The sequence below is a fragment of the Rhinolophus sinicus genome, chromosome 15, assembly GCF_057876585.1.
Source record: "Rhinolophus sinicus isolate RSI-liver-muscle chromosome 15, RSI-T2T, whole genome shotgun sequence".
NCBI lineage: Eukaryota > Metazoa > Chordata > Mammalia > Chiroptera > Rhinolophidae > Rhinolophus > Rhinolophus sinicus.
This window is the reverse complement of record NC_142515.1, coordinates 72,766,818-72,787,437: the sequence shown is the minus strand read 5'-3', so window position 1 is coordinate 72,787,437 and position 20,620 is coordinate 72,766,818. Positions and strand designations below refer to the sequence as shown.

General features: G+C 56.6%; 3 protein-coding genes and 2 non-coding genes across 9 annotated transcripts in view; 3 read left to right on the top strand and 2 right to left on the bottom strand.

Annotated features, from left to right (window-relative positions):
- Positions 1-2,208: 2,208 nt before the first annotated feature.
- On the bottom strand, positions 2,209-2,281 carry TRNAF-GAA (transfer RNA phenylalanine (anticodon GAA)). The gene has a single exon. It is a non-coding gene; the product is annotated as a tRNA-Phe (tRNA).
- Positions 2,282-2,376: 95 nt separating this feature from the next.
- On the top strand, positions 2,377-9,805 carry NDUFS7 (NADH:ubiquinone oxidoreductase core subunit S7). Of its 5 annotated transcripts, none has more exons than XM_019744253.3 (8): positions 2,377-2,752; positions 4,075-4,108; positions 4,971-5,039; positions 5,526-5,643; positions 6,915-7,094; positions 7,163-7,209; positions 7,960-8,048; positions 9,643-9,805. In XM_019744253.3, the coding sequence occupies exons 1-8, from the start codon at positions 2,737-2,739 to the stop codon at positions 9,738-9,740; spliced, it is 651 nt and encodes a 216-aa protein (XP_019599812.1). In that variant the 5' UTR covers positions 2,377-2,736; the 3' UTR covers positions 9,741-9,805. The 5 variants fall into 5 exon arrangements, with proteins under 5 accessions (XP_019599812.1, XP_074193499.1, XP_019599811.1 ...); XM_074337398.1 differs by lacking the exon at positions 2,377-2,752 and adding an exon at positions 3,017-3,101 and having other exon boundaries at positions 9,616-9,805; XM_019744252.2 differs by lacking the exon at positions 2,377-2,752 and adding an exon at positions 3,017-3,105 and having other exon boundaries at positions 4,007-4,108.
- Positions 2,412-2,485, top strand: TRNAN-GUU (transfer RNA asparagine (anticodon GUU)). Its single transcript has one exon. It is a non-coding gene; the product is annotated as a tRNA-Asn (tRNA).
- A 697-nt stretch (positions 9,806-10,502) lies between the features above and the next one.
- On the bottom strand, positions 10,503-13,464 carry GAMT (guanidinoacetate N-methyltransferase). Its single transcript, XM_019744254.3, has 6 exons — positions 13,211-13,464; positions 12,193-12,338; positions 11,971-12,034; positions 11,596-11,663; positions 11,320-11,430; positions 10,503-10,836 (listed from the first exon to the last, which is right to left on the bottom strand). Exons 1-6 carry the CDS (start codon positions 13,389-13,391, stop codon positions 10,696-10,698), a joined length of 711 nt encoding a protein of 236 aa, XP_019599813.2. The 5' UTR covers positions 13,392-13,464; the 3' UTR covers positions 10,503-10,695.
- Positions 13,465-19,917: 6,453 nt separating this feature from the next.
- The window catches only part of SBNO2 (strawberry notch homolog 2), a 51,458-nt gene continuing 50,755 nt past the window's right edge, over positions 19,918-20,620 (top strand). Inside the window, exon 1 of the mRNA XM_074337394.2 lies at positions 19,918-19,936. The gene's annotated coding sequence lies outside the window, so the exon portion shown is untranslated. The remainder of the gene's footprint in view (positions 19,937-20,620) is intronic.

Sequence of the window (20,620 nt, the reverse complement as noted above, 5' to 3'; positions counted from 1 at the left end):
GCCTGTGTCCCTGACAGGGTGCTCTCCCTTTGTCACTGCTGGTACTGGGGCTGGTCATTCTTTGTGGGGGGCTGTCCTGGGCACTGCAGGGTGTTCACCAGCCTCCCCTGGCCCTAGCCACTCAATGCCAGGAGCACACCCCATAAACCCATGGGGTCTTGCGTCTTTCGTCTGTCACCATCTCCATCACCCTGAAGGCAGTGACGCCTGCCTGCCTCCACCCCTTCCCACTGGACTTTGTCCAGCTGGTGTCTCAAAGCCTGCACTCCACTTGTCTTCCCCCCCAGGGCCTCCTGGGGCACTTGCCCCGCCCTTCCGCAGCCAGGCCAGCCTATACTTTCCCTAAGGTAGGTGTTTTCCCCAGCTCTAGCCCTGGGAGGCAGCAGCTGCACGTCTGTACAGAACCACTTCCTGGAGCTGGGCTTCTTATTGCTGGCACCTCTTCAAGTCTATTTATCTGGAAAGTGGATTTTCAAAAGACTACACGCATAGGGTAAGATCTCACTCCACAGAGAAGTCTGTCTGCACAGTGAACATGGATCCCCTCCCACCCTGATTCACAGCCTCTACTGTTGTTTCCTGTGCCTCCAGCCCCCACTGCCCACCTTCCCCTCTGGCCTCTCCCTTCCCTCTTCTTCCTCCTCCACTTCCCCTCCCTCTTCCCCTTCTCCCCCTCCGACCTCCCTCCCTTCTTCTCCCCCTTTCCCAAGAGGCCCTGGGTCCCTGAGACAGGGAAGTGTTATCTATCACTGAGTAACAAATTACACCAGATACCCAGCAGTTGGAATCAACGTTCTCACAGTTTCTGTGAGTCAGAAATTCAGGAGCAGTTTGGCGGGACAGCTCTGGGGTCCTTTGAGGTCTCATCAGATATGTCAGAAAGTCACAGGACAGGGGGCTCAGCTCTTGGGGCCAGGCCATTGGGGGAAACAGGAAACCCAGTAAAGCAGGTTAGTTAAGGGCACATTGGTTCAGGAGTTGTAACAATGTATCACATGATAGAGTGTAACATGATAACCACAGGTGTAGGGTACACGGGAACTCTAATATCTTCATTTCTTCCTAACTTCTGTAAAGCAGAGTATGCTAAGAAACAAAGTTTATTTAAGTTTAAAAACCCAAATGCAGAGCGTGGCCAGTTGTGGGAACTAAAGGGAAAGGGGGGTTGTGCATCCACCAGAATTTCAGAGTCCCATCAGACAGCCCACCCTTTTCCTCTGCTCTTCCCTCCTGTGTGTCCCCCTGTCGTGTGGGGAAGCCTGCGGGGTCTCTGCTCCCGCTCCCCACACAAGAACGCAGGATATGGTGAGGCCAAAAAGGGACACCCACGGAGCCATAGGTAGGGGAGTCATACCACTACGGTCTCACTGGAGGCTGGGTTCACTGGACGTGCGACCTGCTGTCCCTTTTGTCTGCAACCCACCGACGACTCTCTTTCACTCTCCTCCGTAGCCGCAGCAGTTATATTAGTGGCTAATTGGCTAACTGGCTACAGCTGACGGCCAATCAGCCACAGCGGACGGCCATCTACTACCCGAGCCAGCACTCCTCCACGTGAGGCCGAGAGCCTGTAAACTACTTTCTGGGGCTCTGTCCCCACACCCCCCCTTTAGTGGGCAGGCTTGGCCTGGTGACACATCCCATGCCCAACCCGTGCCTACTCATTCCCAAGGGAGCTTGAGCTCCCTAAGAACAGAGACCAGGACTGGCTCAGCACCAGCACAGGGTAGTGAGTGTCCTCGCTAGGAGGCCAGCCCTGCCACTCACCCGCATTGGCCTGTTTGGGCCTTAGTTTCCCTAGATGTGAAATGGGTACAACAGATACCCAGGTGGATTGTCAAAATGAAACGACATACAAGTGGAAAGTGTTTTTGCAAACTTTTTCCAGTTTTGGTGTTCAGTAGTGTTTATTACAATTACCACGGGTTCTAATGCTACCACTTAAAAGATAATGGGAAATTGGGATGGAGAGGACGTTTGGGCTGGAATCATAGTCTTGGTGGTAGGGACAGGAGTTTTGAGTGCCTTACTCTGTCCGTCCCACGTTGGCATGAGTTAGCAACAACCCTGACTTTCATCTGCAGTTCAGTTTCCGCGCACCAGCCGAATGGGGTAATATTCTGGATAAAATATGTCAAAAATGACACATTTCTGGGGACGGGAGAAGCTGGACCGGCTCGGATACTCGCTTAAGGAGCCAAAAAGAGTTGCCGAAACCCGGGATCGAACCAGGGACCTTTAGATCTTCAGTCTAACGCTCTCCCAACTGAGCTATTTCGGCTGGGCGGAAAACTTCGCTCTTTCCCATACTTCCTGCTGTGCAGCCGCACCCACTTTCAAAGGCAGTTCGTCCCACAGTCAACCATGGTGTATGTTTCATAGGGCTGCGGCTGGGAGCAGGCCGCAGTTCCGTCTCTGTGGCGCAATCGGTTAGCGCGTTCGGCTGTTAACCGAAAGGTTGGTGGTTCGAGCCCACCCAGGGACGGATATGTGGTTTTTGCTTCCCCGTATAAGAAGAAGGTGGGCAGCGCACCTGCTTTTTCTGGGGCGCTCTGCACGGAGCCCCTGTTCCTCTACCCTCGTGGCGCGGGCGGCTGTGGATGTCCACGGTGGCGGAACGTTCCGGGCCTGAGTTCAGTTTCCGCGCACCAGCCGAATCGGTTTGGGCGACGGCCCCTAGTACCCGGAGGGCTAAAGCGGACGGACCTCAGAGGTTGTCTGAAGGCCGAGATTAAGATGGCGGCGCTGGCGGGTGAGTGGGTCTGGGCGCCGGGGTCAGGGGCCACTCGGGAAACTAAGGCCCGGGGAGGGCGCCGGGGCGGGAGCCAGAGGGGCCAAGGCTCGGCACGGGGTACTGCCTTGGAAGTTACCGGGAGAGAGGCGGCGCGGGTATCGCAGCCCTGACGAGGGGGAAACAGTCCCAGAGCGGGGCCGGGACTCTCCGGGAAGATTACGTCATTCACAGTGCTGGCGTCCCACCCTGCCCTGCTCCCGGGACCTTTCCCCTCAGATTAGTGATGAAACGCATAGCATGAAATCCACAGTGTTGCGAAGGAAAGCAGTACCCCGAGACAGGTGTCAGGATTTTGTCTCGAAACCGGGTTGGTGAGTTCCCCACCCAGGCACTTCGTTATTAACGCCTGGAGTGGCCAGGTCCAGGGGCAGGTCCAATTGCTATGGTTTTGAAGGCCGGGTGGACATGTTACTTTAAGGAGATGTGTACAGCCCCTGTGACGCCGTTAGGAAACGTCTGTGATTTCTGTTGGTGAAAACCAAGGGTTCTGCTGATACAGGTCCTGTGGTTTGTTGGTGACTCTCAGAATTGAAGAAAGGTCAATTTTCAGTGAGCCGTTGGTGACAACATAGAGGTTATTTTTCTTTCCCGTGCAAATTCCCCTGTCTACTGACTCATGAAGGGCGTTTACTGGGCTGTGAGCTTATGCAAAACCCTAAGTGTTCAGGCGGGGCAACTGAGGTTCAAAGAAGGGCAACCCCAACAGGGGCTGGGCAATTAGGCTGTCTCCCGTGCTGGTGTCTGGGTTCATTTATTCGACATACATCAGGCACAGCTAAGGCTGGGGGACACTGGGGAGCCCCAGGAGGAAGCACCACACAAGTATGCATAGGCGACAACAGAACAGGGTGACAGGATTGAAAGGGCCTGGGGGAGCTGGTGGAGACCCAGGTTTTTGAGTTGAAACCTGCCCATGAGAAGGGCTGGCCACGTGCACATGTGGGGCAGGGTTCTCCCCGTGGATGGAACAGCACGTGTGAAGATGCTGAGGCAGGAGCAACACTAACAAGTGTGAGGAAGGAAAGGTGGCCCAGGTGTGGAGCCTGGACCTTTTCCCAGGAGCCGTGGGGTTTTAAGCAGGGGAGTAGCACTGTCTGGTTCATATTCTGAAAGATCCCTCTTGACCAAACGTTTAAGTGGAATTGAGATACACTGGGGGTAAGAGAGAGGGTGGGCCAGGCGGGGTCCTGATGGGATATCTGGCCCATCTAGGAGCCTGAATTTGTGGCCTCTGGTGCTGTCCGTAACTCACTGCCCCTACCCTGTGGCTCTCTCTGCAGCTCCCAGCCTGCTCCGCTCGATCCTTGCTCTGCGGTGAGTGCCTGTGTCTCTGACTCTGATTGCCCATCATGAGAGCCTGGCAGGGAGGGCTGAGACTGGGAGGGGAGTGGGCGCAGAGTGCAACAGAGCAGCAACAGATGGCCCCGCCGGCAGAAGATCACGCAGCAAATGGGGCAGCACTGGGGCCAGCAGTCTACTCTCCAGCAGGTGGCATGTGGACCCCTCAGTGGCAACAGTATACATAGTGACAGAGCCTGGGTTCAGACCCTTGTGCTCTAGTGCCTTCAGGACTCGTTGCCTGTCACAGGAAGGCAGTCGGTGCATTTGCTAAGATGGCATCCCCATGCAGGCCTTCTCAGGATAGGAAGGCAGGTGTGGCCGCCAGGCTGTCTGTGAGGATACAGCCTGGAAATTGAACCCCCAGCACCATGGACCAGAGACAAGGCACATCTAAGGAGAGGGCCTTCCTAATGGAGGGGAGTCGGGGGTTTTGAGGGGGACATGGATTAGGGCTGACTGTGCTTTGTTTTGATGAGGCCTTTTTCCCAGGAATAAAATACATATTCACTGTAAGACAAATAGAAAATGGAAAAATTGAGAGCAATGTTAATTGAAAACCAGGCGCCAGCAGACTTTTTCTTCTGTGAAGGGCCAGGTGCTAAATGTTTTTGGCTGTGCAGGCCAGATGGTCTGTGTCAAGACTACTCAGCTCTGCCTTTGTAAAAAGAGCTGCCGACAGCATGGAAATAGATGGGTGTCAAAACTTTATTTACAAAAACCGTCAGAGGGCCAGATTTGGCCCCTGGCTGCAGTTTCCCCATCCCTGCTCCGGGATAGCCCATCACATCTCAGGGCGCCCCTGGCTCCTCCTCATGTACAGTCTGTCCCCTTACAGCTCCGGTGTGGGTGCCGCTGTGGGGGTGCGCTGTGTCCATGCCAGTTCGGCTGCTGATGGTCCGAGCAGGTGAGGCCTTCCCGGGAGTCCACACACCCTGAAGCCCCCTCGCTTGGCACAGCAGCGCCTGTGATGATTCGAATGTCTTTCCACCACCTGACAGGGCAATGTGGCAGGGTCCCTACCCTCAGAGCCCTGCCCAGCCCCATCCTGCAGATCCAGGCCAGTGGCTGCTCATCCCCAAACAAGAAAGGCCTTTGCTAAAGGGTGCATCCGCTGAGCTCGTTTTCCAGATGGGGAAACCGAGTCCCCAAAAGCATAGGGGCCTTGGGGTGAGCCGAGGCGTGTCCATGCCATCTTTCATTTCTGTGTTGAGCAGGCATGTCCTGACCCAGGCCTGGCCCCACAGCTCCTCCAAGCACTGACCCCGGGACGAGCTGTGACCATGGCTTTGTTCCAGGCTGGGCCCCAGAGTAGGGGCTGTGGGGGTGGCCAGTGCCCATCCCCTGGGGTCCTGCCTGGCTGACACCTCCCCGTGCCTTGTCCTATGCCCAGCATCCAGCCCGCTGTATCCAAGCCCGGAGCGGTGGTCCCCAAACCCAGCGCCCTTCCCAGCAGCCGGGGCGAGTATGTGGTGGCCAAGCTGGATGACCTCATCAACTGGGCCCGCCGGGTGAGCCCCAGCCCTCCTCCTGCTACGTGCTCACACACTTGCCCGCCTGTGACCCAGGAGCTGGCAGGCTCCCCCAGAGGCTTGTGATTCTGTCAGGACTCCCCACCCCCAGCCCCGCCAGCTCCTTGCCCTCAGTGTCCCTACCCCACCCTCTCCTCCATGCCTCAGCCCCAGTGAAGATGGCCCACCTCCCTTCTGTAGTTCTGTCTTCTGTTCATCCCTCTTTCTTCTCTTTTAATGTAAAAGTAATTTTTTAAACTGGAAATGTAATGCATGTTGAAAACAGTAGCTACTTCCCAGCAAAAACCCTAAAAGCTGGCCCTGCCCCCAGCATCAGCCACGGAACAGTTTTTGTCATGTGTCCCCTCCCTTAAGTTGTGTGCTCAGCCTGTCTTCCACTGGACACATGTCCTGTCTCCCAGGACACAGGCTCCTTTCATTGCCTGAGGGGTGCTGGGCCGGGACAGGCTGCCGTAACAATCCCCCATTGACGGCCGTGTGCTGTCTCTGTCACACACGCCACCTCAGCGAACACCCTCCCAGGGCCTCCAGCTCCAGGACAGAGCTGTCCACTGTGGTCTGGTTTGTGACTGTGAATACCCAGCGACGAGGTCAGGGTTGGCCAGCTCAAGTGCCCATCAGGCAGCCCCGCCATGTTGGGCAGCCCTTGCCTTGTCACCTGCTTTAGCACATCAATGGGGCCACTTCCAGGTCCCAGGTTAGACACAGCAGCAGAGAAAAGTCTGGCAGAGGAGCCCAGACATGGGGAGATCAGGTACCAAACAGATGGACGAAAGAGTTGGAGGGTGGCTGAGCGCTTCCTGGAGGAGTCACTGGACACCAGGAGGTGTTGGGGACAAGACCCTTAGGGTCGGCCTCTGCCACGTGTGGTGCCGGCGCTCAGAGCAGTTGGAAGGATGGGGTTTAGGGGGTATTGTGTTACGGGAATCCTGTTACTAAGTTAATTTCATCTGGGGTTTTATCCTTCAACTTTTTTTTTTCCTTTTTTGGTAACGTGGCTACTGGGAAGTGTTGACCCATGGACCTCGTTCACTTTACCTTCCTGTCACAGCCCTGGGCCAGGGTAGCAAGGTCAGGCTGGTGACAGATGTCCAAGGAGCCTGGAGGTCATGTGGTTGCTATGCAGGGGCATGGCTCATGTGTTATTCTTTGGGAAAGGCTAGAACGCTAGTGTTTCCCACGTGAAATCACCCACTTTTTTGAAACATGGCGTCCGACCGTGTACTCATGGCCGACTCCCCGGCCCCCAGAGCTCGCTGTGGCCCATGACCTTCGGCCTGGCCTGCTGTGCCGTGGAGATGATGCACATGGCAGCGCCCCGCTATGACATGGACCGCTTCGGTGTGGTCTTTCGAGCCAGCCCTCGCCAGTCCGATGTCATGATCGTGGCCGGGACCCTCACCAACAAGATGGCCCCTGCACTCCGCAAGGTAGGCCTGGCCCACTGCCCGCCACCGCCCAGGCCCGAACCGTTCACAGACCCTGCGGTCTCTTCCAGGTCTATGACCAGATGCCTGAGCCACGCTACGTCGTATCCATGGGAAGGTGAGTACCAGGCGGGGCCGGGGCGTGCCCGAGACACTGGCGTGTATCCTCCCAATCTCATATCTGCTTCTGTCCGATCAAGGTCTTGGAGGTGTAACTCACGCTCAGTAACCTCCCACAGCTCCAGGGAGCAGGACGGAGACTGAGGCTTCTGTGTACCCCACCCCCTCCCCAGGACGTCCCCTCACTTAACATCGCTCCGCCCCCAACAGCCCATCTGAATTCCCTTTGTTTCTTTGCTGCATGAACATAAATGACGTCCTCCTCTATAGACAGCTAGCATTGTCCTCACCGTTTTCACTTGTAGTCTTTTCCCTACATCGTTAAAACCTGTTTAGTCACTTAAGTTGTTTGTTGAGATAGAACATTCCATCACCCCAACAAGAAGCCCCGTCCCCATTAGCAGTCACACCCACCCCCTCCCCAGCCCCTGACAACCACTAACCCACGTCCTGTCTGTGGACGCGCCTGTTCTGGACGTTTCCCATAAGTGGAATCGCACTGTGTGGTCTTCTGTGTCTGGCTCCTCTCATGAGCACCGTGTGTTCAAGGTCCATCCATTAGCTTCTGCTCTTCCTGGTCCTACAAAATGTCTCACATGGCTGTTGTCATTCCTGTGACTTCATGTTCTGTCTTGCCCTTTTTGACGGCCCAGGCACCTGCTTGCAGTCGAAGGCGGGTGGATTGGGGGCAGGGTCCCAAAGACGTGTGAGGCCAGGGGTGGCATTCACAGCCCTCCTTCTCCTCCAGCTGCGCCAACGGAGGGGGTTACTACCACTACTCATACTCTGTCGTGAGGGGTTGCGACCGCATCGTGCCCGTGGACATCTACGTTCCAGGTAAGGCCACCACCCACGTCCCTGGGCAGCCGGGCCTTCAGGTCCCCACGAAGGAGCCTATCAAGCCTGTGACCCTGTCATGGGGTCCCCACGTCTCCACAAACGCAGTAGCCTCCTTGTTTTCAAGATAAGCAGATTCAGGTCTAAGAAGAGTGATACCCAGCCTTTCCCTCCGCCATCCCTTTAGGGGCTCCCCAATTTTATCCAGACATTGGACCAGGCCTGTGACGAAGTGGTTAGGTTGAGCTGTATGGAATTGCTGATATTCAGCCATTTTTTAGCTATGGTTTTATATGATTCCACCTAATAGAAACAAAACCAAAGAAATCCAATTAAAAACCAGGAAAAGGTTCCTGAAGGCCAGGAACGGTGTCCAAGAGTTCTTGTCCTCAGGACAGGCGGGTGAGATCCCCTCCGACCCGGGATTGCCAGGGCAGTCAGGTTCAGCAAATAAAAATGCAGGGCACCCAATTAAATTTGAATGTCAGAAAAATAATGCATAATATCTTTTATATGTAATTATGACCCATATGATATTTGGGATATAGTTATACTAAAAAAGGTATCAGTGGTTTGTCTGGTTTGCAGTAACTAGGCGTTCTTATTGTATCCCGCTGCCCTGTGGGACTCCCACACCTCCTCACAGGGCCCATTTGCAGGGTGGGGGTGGCCTCCCGGGCACGTGCTGACACCTCCCAAAGGCAGAGAAACTGGTTTTGACATCGGATTACAGCTAATTAGGAAATGGAGTTCATTTGTTTAGCATTCTGCAAATATTTATTGACTGCTTTTCTAGGCCTGGACCTATCTTGGGCAGCACTAGGCCAAGCCCTGGGGATTCCCCAGGTTGGTGGGAAGGAGCCTGACACAGATGTGGCCAACCCCACCTGTCAGGCAGCTGAGGGTACAGTGGGTGGGGCTTCGAGGGAGGTATGAGTCTACCCTGCGGGCTTGTTAACCTTGACCTGGAGCCAGACCCTTGGTCAGTTACTGCTTGTCTGACGCATAACCTCAGGCAAGTCTCTCCAAGCCTCAGTTTCCCCATCCATCAAATGGACTGTTGTAATTATACTGTCAGTCACTGTGCACTGCAGGGTCAGCTGGGAGTAAATGACTGACAGTGGTTTATCCAACCACCTGTGGTTCTAGTTGCCCTTCCAGGCCTGTCGGGGACAGGGACTATGGGAACGGTTTCTTGGGGGCAGGTTCCCTTCTGTGGGCTGCCCTGCCCACCGTGCTGGCCCATTCCCAATGATGGGCCAGATCCTCAGCCTTTGCAGTGCAGACTCATGTCATGCTGAGGGACTATCTCAGCCCTTCCCACCCTGTTAAGTGGCCTGGACGTGGCTGCCCAGCCCTCAGCCCACCCACGGTCCCCTGGTCACCCTCCCAAGGCCCTGAGCCACCGGTCCCTTCCTGCCCCACGTGGCCTCTGCTTACTGTTCCCAGCGGGCCCGACCTTTGTTCTGGTTCAGGTGCCCATGGCCGGCAGCCAGGGGAAGGACAGTGGCCCCAGCAGGGCCCAGAACCCAGTCACTGGTCACAAGGTCCTGGCTCCCCATGGCAGGGACACTGAGGCCAGTCCCACCCCCAGGCTGTCCACCCACGGCCGAGGCCCTGCTCTATGGCATCCTGCAGCTACAAAAGAAGATCAAGCGGGAGAAGAGGCTCAGGATCTGGTACCGCAGGTAGTGCCACCCACCGCTGTCATCGTCATCGTCCCGAGATGGTCAATAAACCCGAGAAATCCACCTAGACTGCATTGCCTGCGTGGTGTGTGGGCCAGGGGAACGGGTGGGAGATAGAGAGGTGCCCACCAAGCAGAGAGCCTGCTCTGGGCTGCACATGGGCAGGGTCAATCCCCAAAGATACTGAGGCCCTGGAGGCAGATGGCTGGGTCCACACTAGCCCCTCCTGGGGGTCCTGCACTGCCCTACCATGAAAGAGGGGAGCTGGGTGGGGGCTGGGCTGCCCCTGCACTGGGGCTGGAGAGGAGGGCACGAAGTCAAAGGAAATGACACTGGGCGGTGGGCAAGTTGCAGACCTCAGAAAGTGACACTGCACTTCTCATGGGCCAAGGGTCCTGTGAGAGGCCATATGTAAAGGTTTTGCTTTGGGGCTCAGCCTGATTGGGTGGGACCAGAGACCCTCCTCAGTGGCCTAAGGACCTGGGCCTGGGGGCTGCCACCCTCCATGTGGTCCTGACATGGTTCTGCCTGACCCCCCTCTGGACCCCAGCTGCCAACCACAGGGAAGGAGGGGCGGCTGGCCCCGGCAGCCTGGTGGAAAGGGCCATTGGTGATTGATTGGCGATGTCTGCCATAGGCAGGAGTGGACTCGGGCTGGCACATAATGGAGAGCAGTAGCCCACCCAATGACTCGCTGACTATCCATTTAACAGACTTATTTCCCCATTTTTGGAGGGACAGGAGGAAGAGTGAGCATAGTTTTGCATCGTGCTAATTGGCCGGTCCAGTGTTTATTTCATCCCCATGACCCAGGAGGGAAGCTGTGCTGGTTCCCTTGCAGAGGTTAGGGAAGGTGGCTGGGGTCACACAGCTGGTGTAGCCTCAACTCCCGGGGGCTGAGGCCAGAGCCTGTGTTCCCGGCCACAAGGGCACTGAGTAGGAATGTGGGGGCAGCGGGCTCAGTGCTTGGTGACCAGGGGCGTGATCACCCGCGGGAAAGCGTAGTAGCGGCAGTCAGCTGGTGGGACTAGCTCCATCACCTCGACGTGGATGTTGTCTCGCTGGAAGCCGGCCTCCAGCAGTGCCGGCACCTGTGTCTCCTACAAGACGAAGGTGCCAGGTCACCTCCAGGCTCTGGAGCCCCATGACAAACACACACCGGCGCTCACCCTTGCTTGCACAGCCTTTGCTAGTGCCAAGGCCCAGAGGCTGTAGCAGTCCCCACCGCACACCCAGGTGCTGAGACAAGGCAGAAGCCCAGGCCTGGGTGGCAGTCTCCAGGTGTCTAAACTTGGGCAGCACCTTCCTGGCTGTCACAGTGTCACCAGTCTGCGCACCTGCTCATCCTCACAGGCAGAGGGAATAGTGTGACTGAATCAGTAGACACACCAGTGTGGAGGGCACAGCTTGTCAGCCGGGTGGGGACCTTGTCTTATTTCCACACAGTTCAGAATCCACCCAAGAGAGCAGCCCAGAGGCAGGGGCAGGCAAGGGACCCTCCCAGGTCACAAGTGACCACAGCTGCCCTGAGTCGCTGGCTGAGGGTGGGGAGGGGTGGGCCCAGGGAGCACTAACTGCCCCACCTCAAACATGGTGTTGATGTCGTTGTACTTGGACTTCATCAGCTCCCCCCAGGAGGTGAGGTTGCAGTAGGTGAGGATGCCCCCTGGCTTCAACAGTCGAAAAGCCTGGCCCTGGGAGGGGGACAGCAGTATGGAGGGTGGTCAGAAACGAGTGGAGAGGGTGCCCTGTGTATGGACAATGGCAGATGCCCTCACCCAGCCAGATCCCATGCTGGGGGCAGTCTTGGACCCCTTCCAACCCTGATGAAGTTGATGCAGTATGAGCATCAGTCCTACCCTGATGAAGTTGAACTGATGTGTGTGCCAAGTTTCCTCGGAGAGCGGGTATGTGTCATACAGGATCCCTGCACAGGAGGGCAGAGCCATACGGTCAGGGCCAGCGGAAGCCACATCAAGATGACGGCTGCACACGAGGTGGGACTCGAATGCATCCTGGGAACCCCAGCAGCTGTGCCCCAAGTTCACCGTGCCTCCTCTAGGAATTGCATCCGATTCAGGTGTCACCACTCTGTTACTGAGTGAGTGCCAGGCCTGGTGTGTATCCCCTGCCCAGGCTCCGTCGCCCCAGTGACACATCAGCAAGTGAAGAGGGGGCTAATGGTGGGAGTTCAGGCAGAGGATCCCCTCTCCCAGCCCCCAGACACCTCTCACCATCAAAGTGGCCATCTGGCAGGGTGGGTGCCACCTCCTCCCACAGGCCTTTCAAGGGAACCACCTTGAGGCAGGGTAGAAAAAAAGAGAAGGCTGAGGGTCAAAGAGGTCCCCAGGACTTCACTGCGGGGGGTGGGGGGGCAAAGGAACTCCCAAGGGAGGAGACCACCTGCCCCTTCTGCACCCCTCCCCCAGGAGTCAGGCAGAGGCCTGTAGGCCGACCTTGTGCGGCTGCCGCGGGGCCCACTCCCGGAGCCGCTGGAAGACACCCTCATTGCACTCGATGATCCAGTGCTCGTCGATGGCAGCCTCCTGCACCTTGGTGGCTGCAATAGCCATGCCAAAGCCCACTTCCAGGACTCGGCCCCCTGGACACACAAAGAAGGGGGCACAGAGAAGCTTCTGAGCCAAGGATGGGAGGGAACAGCGTGGGCCCTGGCCAGCAGCCGGAGGGAGGGGCAGCTAGGGAGGCAGCAGAGTGGCTTTTGGCACAGACCTGGTGTGGGGGGGTCAGACCATGGACTTTGAACCCGGCTCCCGTTATGTGCACAGGTGGCGCTTACCTCTTGACTTGGTTACTTTTCGCTCCTCCTCCTACCCACCCCCACGATGAGGTTCGCAAGAGAAGGGCTAGGGAGGACCAGGATTCCAGGCCAGGGCCTGGTACAATCTGGGGGGGAGCGGGAGAGATGGTCCCCATTGGACTACGGACAGTGGCCCAAAGACCGCTCACCCAGCCCCGGGGGGACGTGGGCACTCCTCGGGCTCTGACACAGGCGCGCAGGGTCACCCCGGGACACCTGTCTCCCAGCCTCAGGTTTCCCAGAGCTATTCTCAGCCGGAGTGGGCGGGGCCTCCCGATTCTGCTCAGGAACGTTCCCCACGTGCGCCAGGGCAGCGTCCTGTGCTCGCCGCCACTCTGTCCCCGACCTCAGGCGGGGGGCCGGCGGCTGAGTTCCACCCGAGGTCCCACGGCTGAGGACCCATCCCAGGGTCGGGACCTCATTACCCTTGGAGAGGAAGTTCCGGGTACTTAGGGGAGCCTACTATGCTGCGTGCCCACAGCACCCGCTTTTATTTCCCCGGCGCCCCCCGCTAGCAGCCCCATTTTCCACGCGAAGAAAGAGACACGGAGAGGCTCCAATGCGCATCAGCCGGAGAGCAGGCTGGCCCCGGGTCTGGGCGCCTCCGGCCTCGGTTGCCACCGCGCGCCCGGTCGCTCGGCCGGGCGGGGAGCTACCTTTGGAAGCGGCGGCAGTCGCCAGCGCGTGCATGTAGGGGGTCTCCCAGCGTTCCATCACTGGCTTGCCCAGGATCTGCAGGTGTGTGTCCGATGCATCGTAGGCCGCGGGCGCCGCCCGCCACGCGGGGCTGCAGTTCTCGCCCGGCGCGAAGATGGGGGTCGCAGCAGGGGCGTTCATACTGCCGGCTGGACTGCGCGCCGGGGAATCGGCTCCCTGGTCCCTGCAGGGCCTTCTGGGCCGGGGGCGTGGAAAGGGGCTGGCGGGTGCGAGGGGGCGTGATTAGGGGTTGGGCCCTGGACAGGGCGGGACGGAGGCGGGGCGGGGGTCGGGGGGAACCCCCGAGCGGACTAAGCGATGGTTAGAGCGGCCTCTAGCGGCCGCTGAGCAGAAGGCGGCACCACGTGGGTCCGGAATCCCAGCGGAGGATCCTTCCTTGAGCCTCCACCGCCTAGTCTGCGAAACCGGCACAGCAGCAGCGAGGCCTCAGAGTCCGGGGCCTCGCCTTGTCACTCTCCTGCCTCAGTTTCCTCAAATGTCACTGCCACAGAAAGCTCCCTTCCTTGCTTAGAGTAGAGGGATCGGGCAATTTTACAGACGCTGTTACAAGTACCTTAGGTTTTTAAAAATCATTATATCTTTAGAGATGCTGCAGTGGGTTCTTTACTCATTTCACAGATGGGGAAACAGGCTCCAAGAGGCATAGCCGTCAGTCTCATGGCCACGGGGGTGAGGTGTGGGGATCCAGGATTAGAACCCTGACAGCCCCACAGTGACCACATGCTGAGCTGCCTGTCCTCTTTCAGGAGCTCATTTCACTTCCCCATAAGCTGGAGTCAGCTGAGGCCCCAGGAGCCTGATGGGGGGACTCACGGTGCAGAGGCCTCCAGTTCTGGGGACTGACATGTGATCCCAGCACTCTACTGTCCCTCATGCACAGGAAGTCAAGCAGGGCAGCCCCGCAGAGACTCTGGACTCATCCCTGCTGCCTGGTTCCCAGCTCAGGGCAGCACTAGCTCCCCTGCGTCCTCTGCCTTCCTCCCTGGGACCTACCCGCAGGCCGAGCTGCGTTGGCCTCCAGGCTCTGTAGTGTGACTTCCCTTTTTGATCTCGCTGCACATCAGGCCATCATTCATGAACCCTGAACACTCCATTCCTGCCACCCCGTTGAACACGTGTGGAAACTGAGGCCCAGAGAGGCTGTGGTCAGGATTTGAATCCAGGCAGCCTCCTAAACAGCTCTCAAGTTCGGTGCCCTGTGTCCATCTCTCTGACCAACAGGGCTCCAGACTCCCCACACCCGCTATGCATACCCCTACCCCGCCCCTGCCCACTTCCTGTAGAGCTCCTGTGTCCCTCTTGCTTCAGGGTCTCAGCACATGCTCTTTCCTCTACTTGGGCAGCTTCTCCTCTTTCCTGGCCTGGATGCCTTCTCTCTCTGCTTCATGCTTGAGCCCACACCTGCTCTGGAAGGCCACCAGGTGCCCCAAAAGCTGTTTTATCACTGAGCACCTCTCCTTGCCATTTCACTAACTAAAGGTATTTCTTCATGGCTCTAATGTCTGTCTGACGGGTTTGGCACATAGAAAGTGCTTGGTAAATCCTGAGTGATTGGGGTCTAATGCGGTATAGACGTGACAGCGCCAATTTCATGAGACCCTCAGGAGGGGGCAGGATGAGTAGATGTCATTGGCCACCTGGGTTGCACTTACGCTGCTTTTCACCTCAGATGAGCTCATCCCATCTGGTTTCCCCACTGTCAGCCGCTGTCCTGGGCACTGTGCTGGGCACTTTGCAGACCTGTACCCCAGCATCTTGGGGACCCCATCCATGACCCCCCACAGGGGATGCTCCCCTGTGCACTTGCTAAATGTCACCCAACTCAAGGGATACCCTGGAAGGTCTGCCCAAGACAGAAGAAGGCAAGCTGTGCTCATTAGCCCTCGCTGTGTAACAAATCACCCCGAATGTAGCCACTAAAACGAGGCACGTTTATTATCTCAGTTTCTGTGAGTCAGGAATCCAGCGCCTTTTCAGCTGGGTCCTCTGCCTCACAACCTCTCACGGGCTGCATGCAAGGTGCCACCAGTGCTGGCGCCTCCTCTGAAGGCTCAGCCTGGGAAGGGTCTTTTCCAAGCTTACTCACTGGTCATTGGAAGCATTCAGTTCTTTTTGGGCCATGAGTCCCCAGGCCTCAGTTCTTGGCCATGTGGGCCTCCGCAGCGGGACAGTGTGCTTCATCAGAGTCAGCAAGAGAGGGCCTGCTAGCAAAAGGAGTGGGCACCCTTTATGAATTCATGTGCAATGAACTCCAACAGATGTTAGGTGAAAAGGCAGGGAGGGGGGACAGACTGTAGAGCGTGCTACAGACTGTGTGGCAGGTGTGTGTGTGTGCATGCGCACACGCGCACGTGCACATGGATCGGCCCAGTATTGTCCCTCAGAGATTGCCCTGTAAGGACACTCAAGATGCTGGTCAAGATGCTACATACTGTAGGGGGAGATTTCCATCTTGGTACATTTTTTTTTTTTCGTGATAAAACACATGTAGCATAAAATTGACCATCTTAACCATTTTTAAGTGCACAGCTCAGTGGCATTAAGCACATTCACACTTCTGTGCAGCCATCCCCACCATCATCTCCAGAACTTTTCATCTCCCCAAACGGACACTCTGTCCCCCATTAAACACTAACTCCCCTGCCCTCCCCCAGCCCCTGGCCCCCACCGTCTACTTCTTTTCTCTATAGATTGACTCCTCGGGGGACCTCCTATAAGTGTGATCACACAGTATTTGTCCTTCTGTGTCTGGCTTATTTCACTGAGCATCATGTCCTCCAGGATCATCCACGGTGTAGCAGGTGTCAGGATGTCCGTCCTTGTTAAGGCTAACACTCCACTGTATGGATGGACCACATTGTGTTTATGTGCTCATCCATCCATGGACACTAGGGTTGTGTCAACCCTTGGCTGTTGTGAATTGTGCTGCTATGTACTGTTAGGTATAGATAGGTATCTGTTTGAGTCCCCACTTCCAATTCTCTGGGTTTGAAAGGAGTGAAACTGCTGGATCACATGGTGATTCTATACTTAACTTTTTGAGTAACTACCAGACTTTCTGCCCAGGACTACTCCCCCACTTCCAATCCAGTCCAGAAGCTCCTTACCCTATTGGCTAACTCTATACAACCAGGTGATCCTAGTTTGCCCAATCAGGCCTTCCATTACCTGGTCATAACAATTGGTGAACAAGGACACGTGATTAAGGTTGGACCAATCAGAACCTTCTTTGGAACTTTTGCTGCATCTTGAGGAAGAGGTGCTGACCTTCTGCTGGAGCTGTTCAGCTGATGGTGGGGGTTGACCTGTAGCTGTAGCGCCATCTTTGTCCCCACAAGGTGGGGAGACTGTTGAGGAAAAAAGCCAAGAGAGGATGACAGAGCGGAGAGGTGGAAAGATGGATGAATCTTTGTGACATTCTTTGATCGTCCTGGATCCAGCTGAGCCTGAAACCAGCTGGACCAGTGGGTCTCAACCAGGGGCGATCTGTCCCCCAGGGAACACCGGGCCATGTCTGGGGACATCTGTAGTTGTTACAACCGGGGGTGCTCCTGGCATTGAGTGGATGGGGGCTAAGGATGCTGCTCAACACAAAGAACCATCTGGTCCCAAATGTCAGCCATGCTGAGGGGGAGAACCCTGAGTTAGATCTATCCCTGGACCTTTTAGTTTCATCAGCAAAAAATTCCCATTTAGAAAAAAAAAAAAAAAGCCAGTTTCAGTTTCTCTGAGTTGCAACCAAAAGATTCTAATCAATTTGGGAGGTAAGACATAGGCAGGGGTTTTTGGAGGTGGAAGCTGCTGATGGCCGGCCTTGGGGCTCCACCCCCATGGAGCAGAGCACCTGTGCAGGATCAGTGACAGGCTAGGAGGGAATGGGTCCGGCCTTATACTTTATTTTTTAAAACAGGCTTAGTTTTAGATCTATAGAAAAGTTGCAAAGACAGTATGGAGCAGTACCTGGCAGCCACTTTCCTCTGTTGTCAGCATCTCACATTAGCATGGGACATCTGTCATTGATACATTATTATTACCTAAAGTCCTCTGTTTTTTCAAACTTCTTTACTTTTCCCTGAATGTCTTTTTTCCGCACCAGGACTCCATCCAGGACCCACATGAAATTTAGTCACCATATCTCCTTGGGCCCCTCTGGTCTGTGATGGCTTCTCAGACTTTCCTTGTTTTTGACGATCTGGACAGTCTTGAGGGGGACTGGTTGGGTAGTTTGCAGATGTCCCTCCATTGGGGTTTGCCTGGTATTTTTCTCAGGGTTAGACCAGGGTGATGGGTTTTTGGAGGATGACCCCAGAGGTGAGGTGCCCTTCTCATCCCATCAGATTCAGGGTCCTTGCTGTCTACACGGCTGATCACAATTAACAGCCACAGAATCTCTTGAGTGTGGGGCCCACTGCTCAGAGCCGAACCCCTGACCTGAACACCAGCAGGTCGGCCACCTTAGTGTTGGATGTCAGGAGGCACAGTTTGACATCTACCACTTCTTTGATGACCAGGGTTGATTATCTTTCTTTTTTCATTTTGGTGAAATTCTCATACAATTCAGCATTTTAAAGTGTACAGTTCAGTGGCATTGAGTGCATTCAAAATGTTGTGCAGCTGCCACCTCTCTCTAGTTCCAGAACATTCCATCACCACAAAAGGGCACCCCATCCCCCTTAGCAGTCACCCCCACGCCCCTGCCCAGCCCCTATCAAGCACTAACCCACTTCCTGTCCCTGTGGATGTACCTGTTCTGGACGTTTCGCATAAATGGAATCACACACTGTGTGGCCTTGTGTGTCCGGCTTCTCTCATGAGCACCGTGTGTTCAAGGCCCATCCATATTGCAGCGAGTGTCAGCACCTCCCTCCTTTTCATGGCCCAGTAACACTCCCGTGTGTGGATGGGCCACGCTGTGTTTGTCCATCACACGCTGATGGACACTTGGGTTGTGTCCACTTCTTGGCTGTTGTGAATCCTGCTGCTGTGAATGCGTTTTTTAAAAATATTTTACCATAAAGCCCTCACTATATCCCAAGCCCTACTTCAAACACTTAACACATACCGGTCCTCACCAAATTCTCACAAAAGTCCGCCAAGGGAGGTGCTATGATTGTCTCCATTTTATCGATGGGCAAACTGAGGCATAGAGACTTTAAGTAACTTGCCTGGGATCGCACAGCTAGTGGGTGACAGAGCTGGGATTTGAACCCCACAAGTCTTAACCCTGTTGCTCTGCTGCTAAAGCTCCATTCTGCCAGTCAGCCTTGCAGCCCTGGGACAAGAGATGACCAACGCAGGAGGAAGAACACCCCAGACCAGTTCCAGTACCCACCCCCAATTCCTCACCTGTTGGAACCCAAATCCCCACCCTTGCTCTGCAGATTGTGCTGGAAATGCCCCACCTCGGGTTGGGGAGTCTGGCTTCTTCCACAGCCACTGGGACCTGGACATGAGTCAGCCCAGCCAGGCTGCCCTGGAATTTCCCTGGGGGGCTGGGCAGATCCAAGGTGAAGGTTCAGGAAGTCCCAGCACAGGTGACATCAGCACTGGGGCAGACAGCCCCAGAGAGGGGAGGGGCTCCGTCCACCTCCTTGGAACCTCACCTGGCACTCACATTGCAGGGACCAGCCCAGGAAAGGCCCACATGTTAGTGCCGTGTCCTGCAGGGCTGTCCCACTCCCTTGTGGCCAGGGAGCATTGTGGGGTAGACTCTATTCTCCATTGTGTGCCTGGGGCCTGGCCCCGGAAGCACCAGTAATAGCTTCTTGGATGGACGTGTGCCCCCTCCCACCTTGCGGCTGATATCTTCCCCCTTCTGCATTCACCTGCACTACCCCCCCTACACCCACCCTAACAGCATCTCCCCTGATGCACTAAACCCCTCATAGCTCCCCACTGACCCGGGGACAAAGCCAACGGAGTCCCCCTCCTCCGGTGTGGGGTTGGGGGTACAGGGGCATCCTGAACATCCTCACCCCTCCCCCACCCCAACTGTCCAGCTCCAGCCTGTCTCTTGACAGAAATTCAAAGTTTGGCTCCTACTCTTGGCTTTCGGCAGCAGCTCAGCCTCCATGGCTTTACCTTGCCACCAAATCAGTTTCAGCAGTGTAGCCCCTGGGCCTCACCCCGTCCAGCCCATGTAGGCAGAGCCAGTGACCTCCAGCCCTAACCTGACTACACTACTCCATTGCTCCATACCCTTCCATGGCTTCCATGCCCCCAGGATAAAGGCTTCCCCCTAGCTTTCTGAGGGCCCCATGATCCCAGGCACCCTGCCTAGCCTAACTGCCCTGATGCATGTGCCTGAGTCCTTCCCCTCTGGGCTTGACTGGTGGACAGCTGATCTTCCTTCACGTTCCCACAGGGCACCCCAATCTCAGGGCCCAGCCTTGACTCAGCCTGGGGGTGCTCCGTCAGGTGTCACATTTATCCCTGGCAGCCAGTGCCCCAGCCTCAGCACAGAGGAAGGAAGGCTTGTGTGGGGCGTATCTCAGACCCGTCCAACGGGTTCCCTGTTCCCTGAAGCTGTCCTTGCTCAGAGGAAGTCTTGGCCTTGGCAGGGCCTGGAGGGTCCTGCTCTGGGCTAAGGCCAGGCCAGGACGGCGCCAAGTGAGCTGCAACCCGCGAGCCAGTGCTGCCCAAGGACACCTCCCGGCAAGTGGCAGGTAGGCCGGCGTACAAGGAGGGCGTGGCGGCTGGACCAGGAGGAGGTGGCTTGGCTAGGGGAGGGGGAGGGCGCTCGATAGAGACGGAAATAGAGGTTTGGACAGATTGACCGATGGAGAAAGGGAGAGATAGAGAGACGGAAATGTGGGCGGGGGGGGGGCAAAGGGAGAAGGGAAGGGACCCGCAGAGAGAAGCCAGGGAGCACAGGCATGGCTTGTGTGACCTGGGCAGGCCCTGCCTCTCCTGCCTCAGTTTCTCTTCTGCACCATGGGAAGGGCTTGATTGGGGATAGAGGAGAGAAAAGAGGGGCACGTGAGAGGGGACGGGAAAGAGGGGAGGAGCTGCTGGAAGGGGGCGGGAACTGAGCCGCCGGCCAGGGTTGGGGGGCGGCGAGGGGAAGTGGGTGCGGAAAGGAGAAGTGGTGAGGGACCCAGGCCCGGGAGCGCGCGGGTGGGAGGAGGTGTTCCCGCTGCTGGGAACGCCGGGGCTTTCCAGTATGTGGAGAAACAGGAAGTGGCTGCGTCCCCGCCCCCGCTCGGGCGGGGCCCACCTGCCCCGCCTCACCTGCCCAGGTCTGAGAGTCCCCTCCTTCCTGGGCGCGCCCTCCGCCTACCTCGGTCTCCAGGACTGCAAGATGGGCGTAGCCGCCGATTCCTTCCCAGCAGGGAAACGGAGGCTGGTGA

Coding starts and splice junctions, on each gene's coding strand:
- GAMT (XM_019744254.3), bottom strand. CDS start 13,391: ATGAACGCCCCTGCTGCGACCCCCATCTTCGCGCCGGGCGAGAACTGC. Junction 12,035..12,192: donor CCCCGCGGCAGCCGCACAAG/GTCGGCCTACAG, acceptor CCCTGCCTCAAG/GTGGTTCCCTTGAAAGGCCT. Junction 11,431..11,595: donor ATCAGTTCAACTTCATCAGG/GTAGGACTGATG, acceptor TCCCCCTCCCAG/GGCCAGGCTTTTCGACTGTT.
- NDUFS7 (XM_074337397.1), top strand. CDS start 3,032: ATGAAATCCACAGTGTTGCGAAGGAAAGCAGTACCCCGAGACAGGTGT. Junction 5,040..5,525: donor GCTGCTGATGGTCCGAGCAG/GTGAGGCCTTCC, acceptor TCCTATGCCCAG/CATCCAGCCCGCTGTATCCA. Junction 5,644..6,914: donor TCATCAACTGGGCCCGCCGG/GTGAGCCCCAGC, acceptor CCCGGCCCCCAG/AGCTCGCTGTGGCCCATGAC.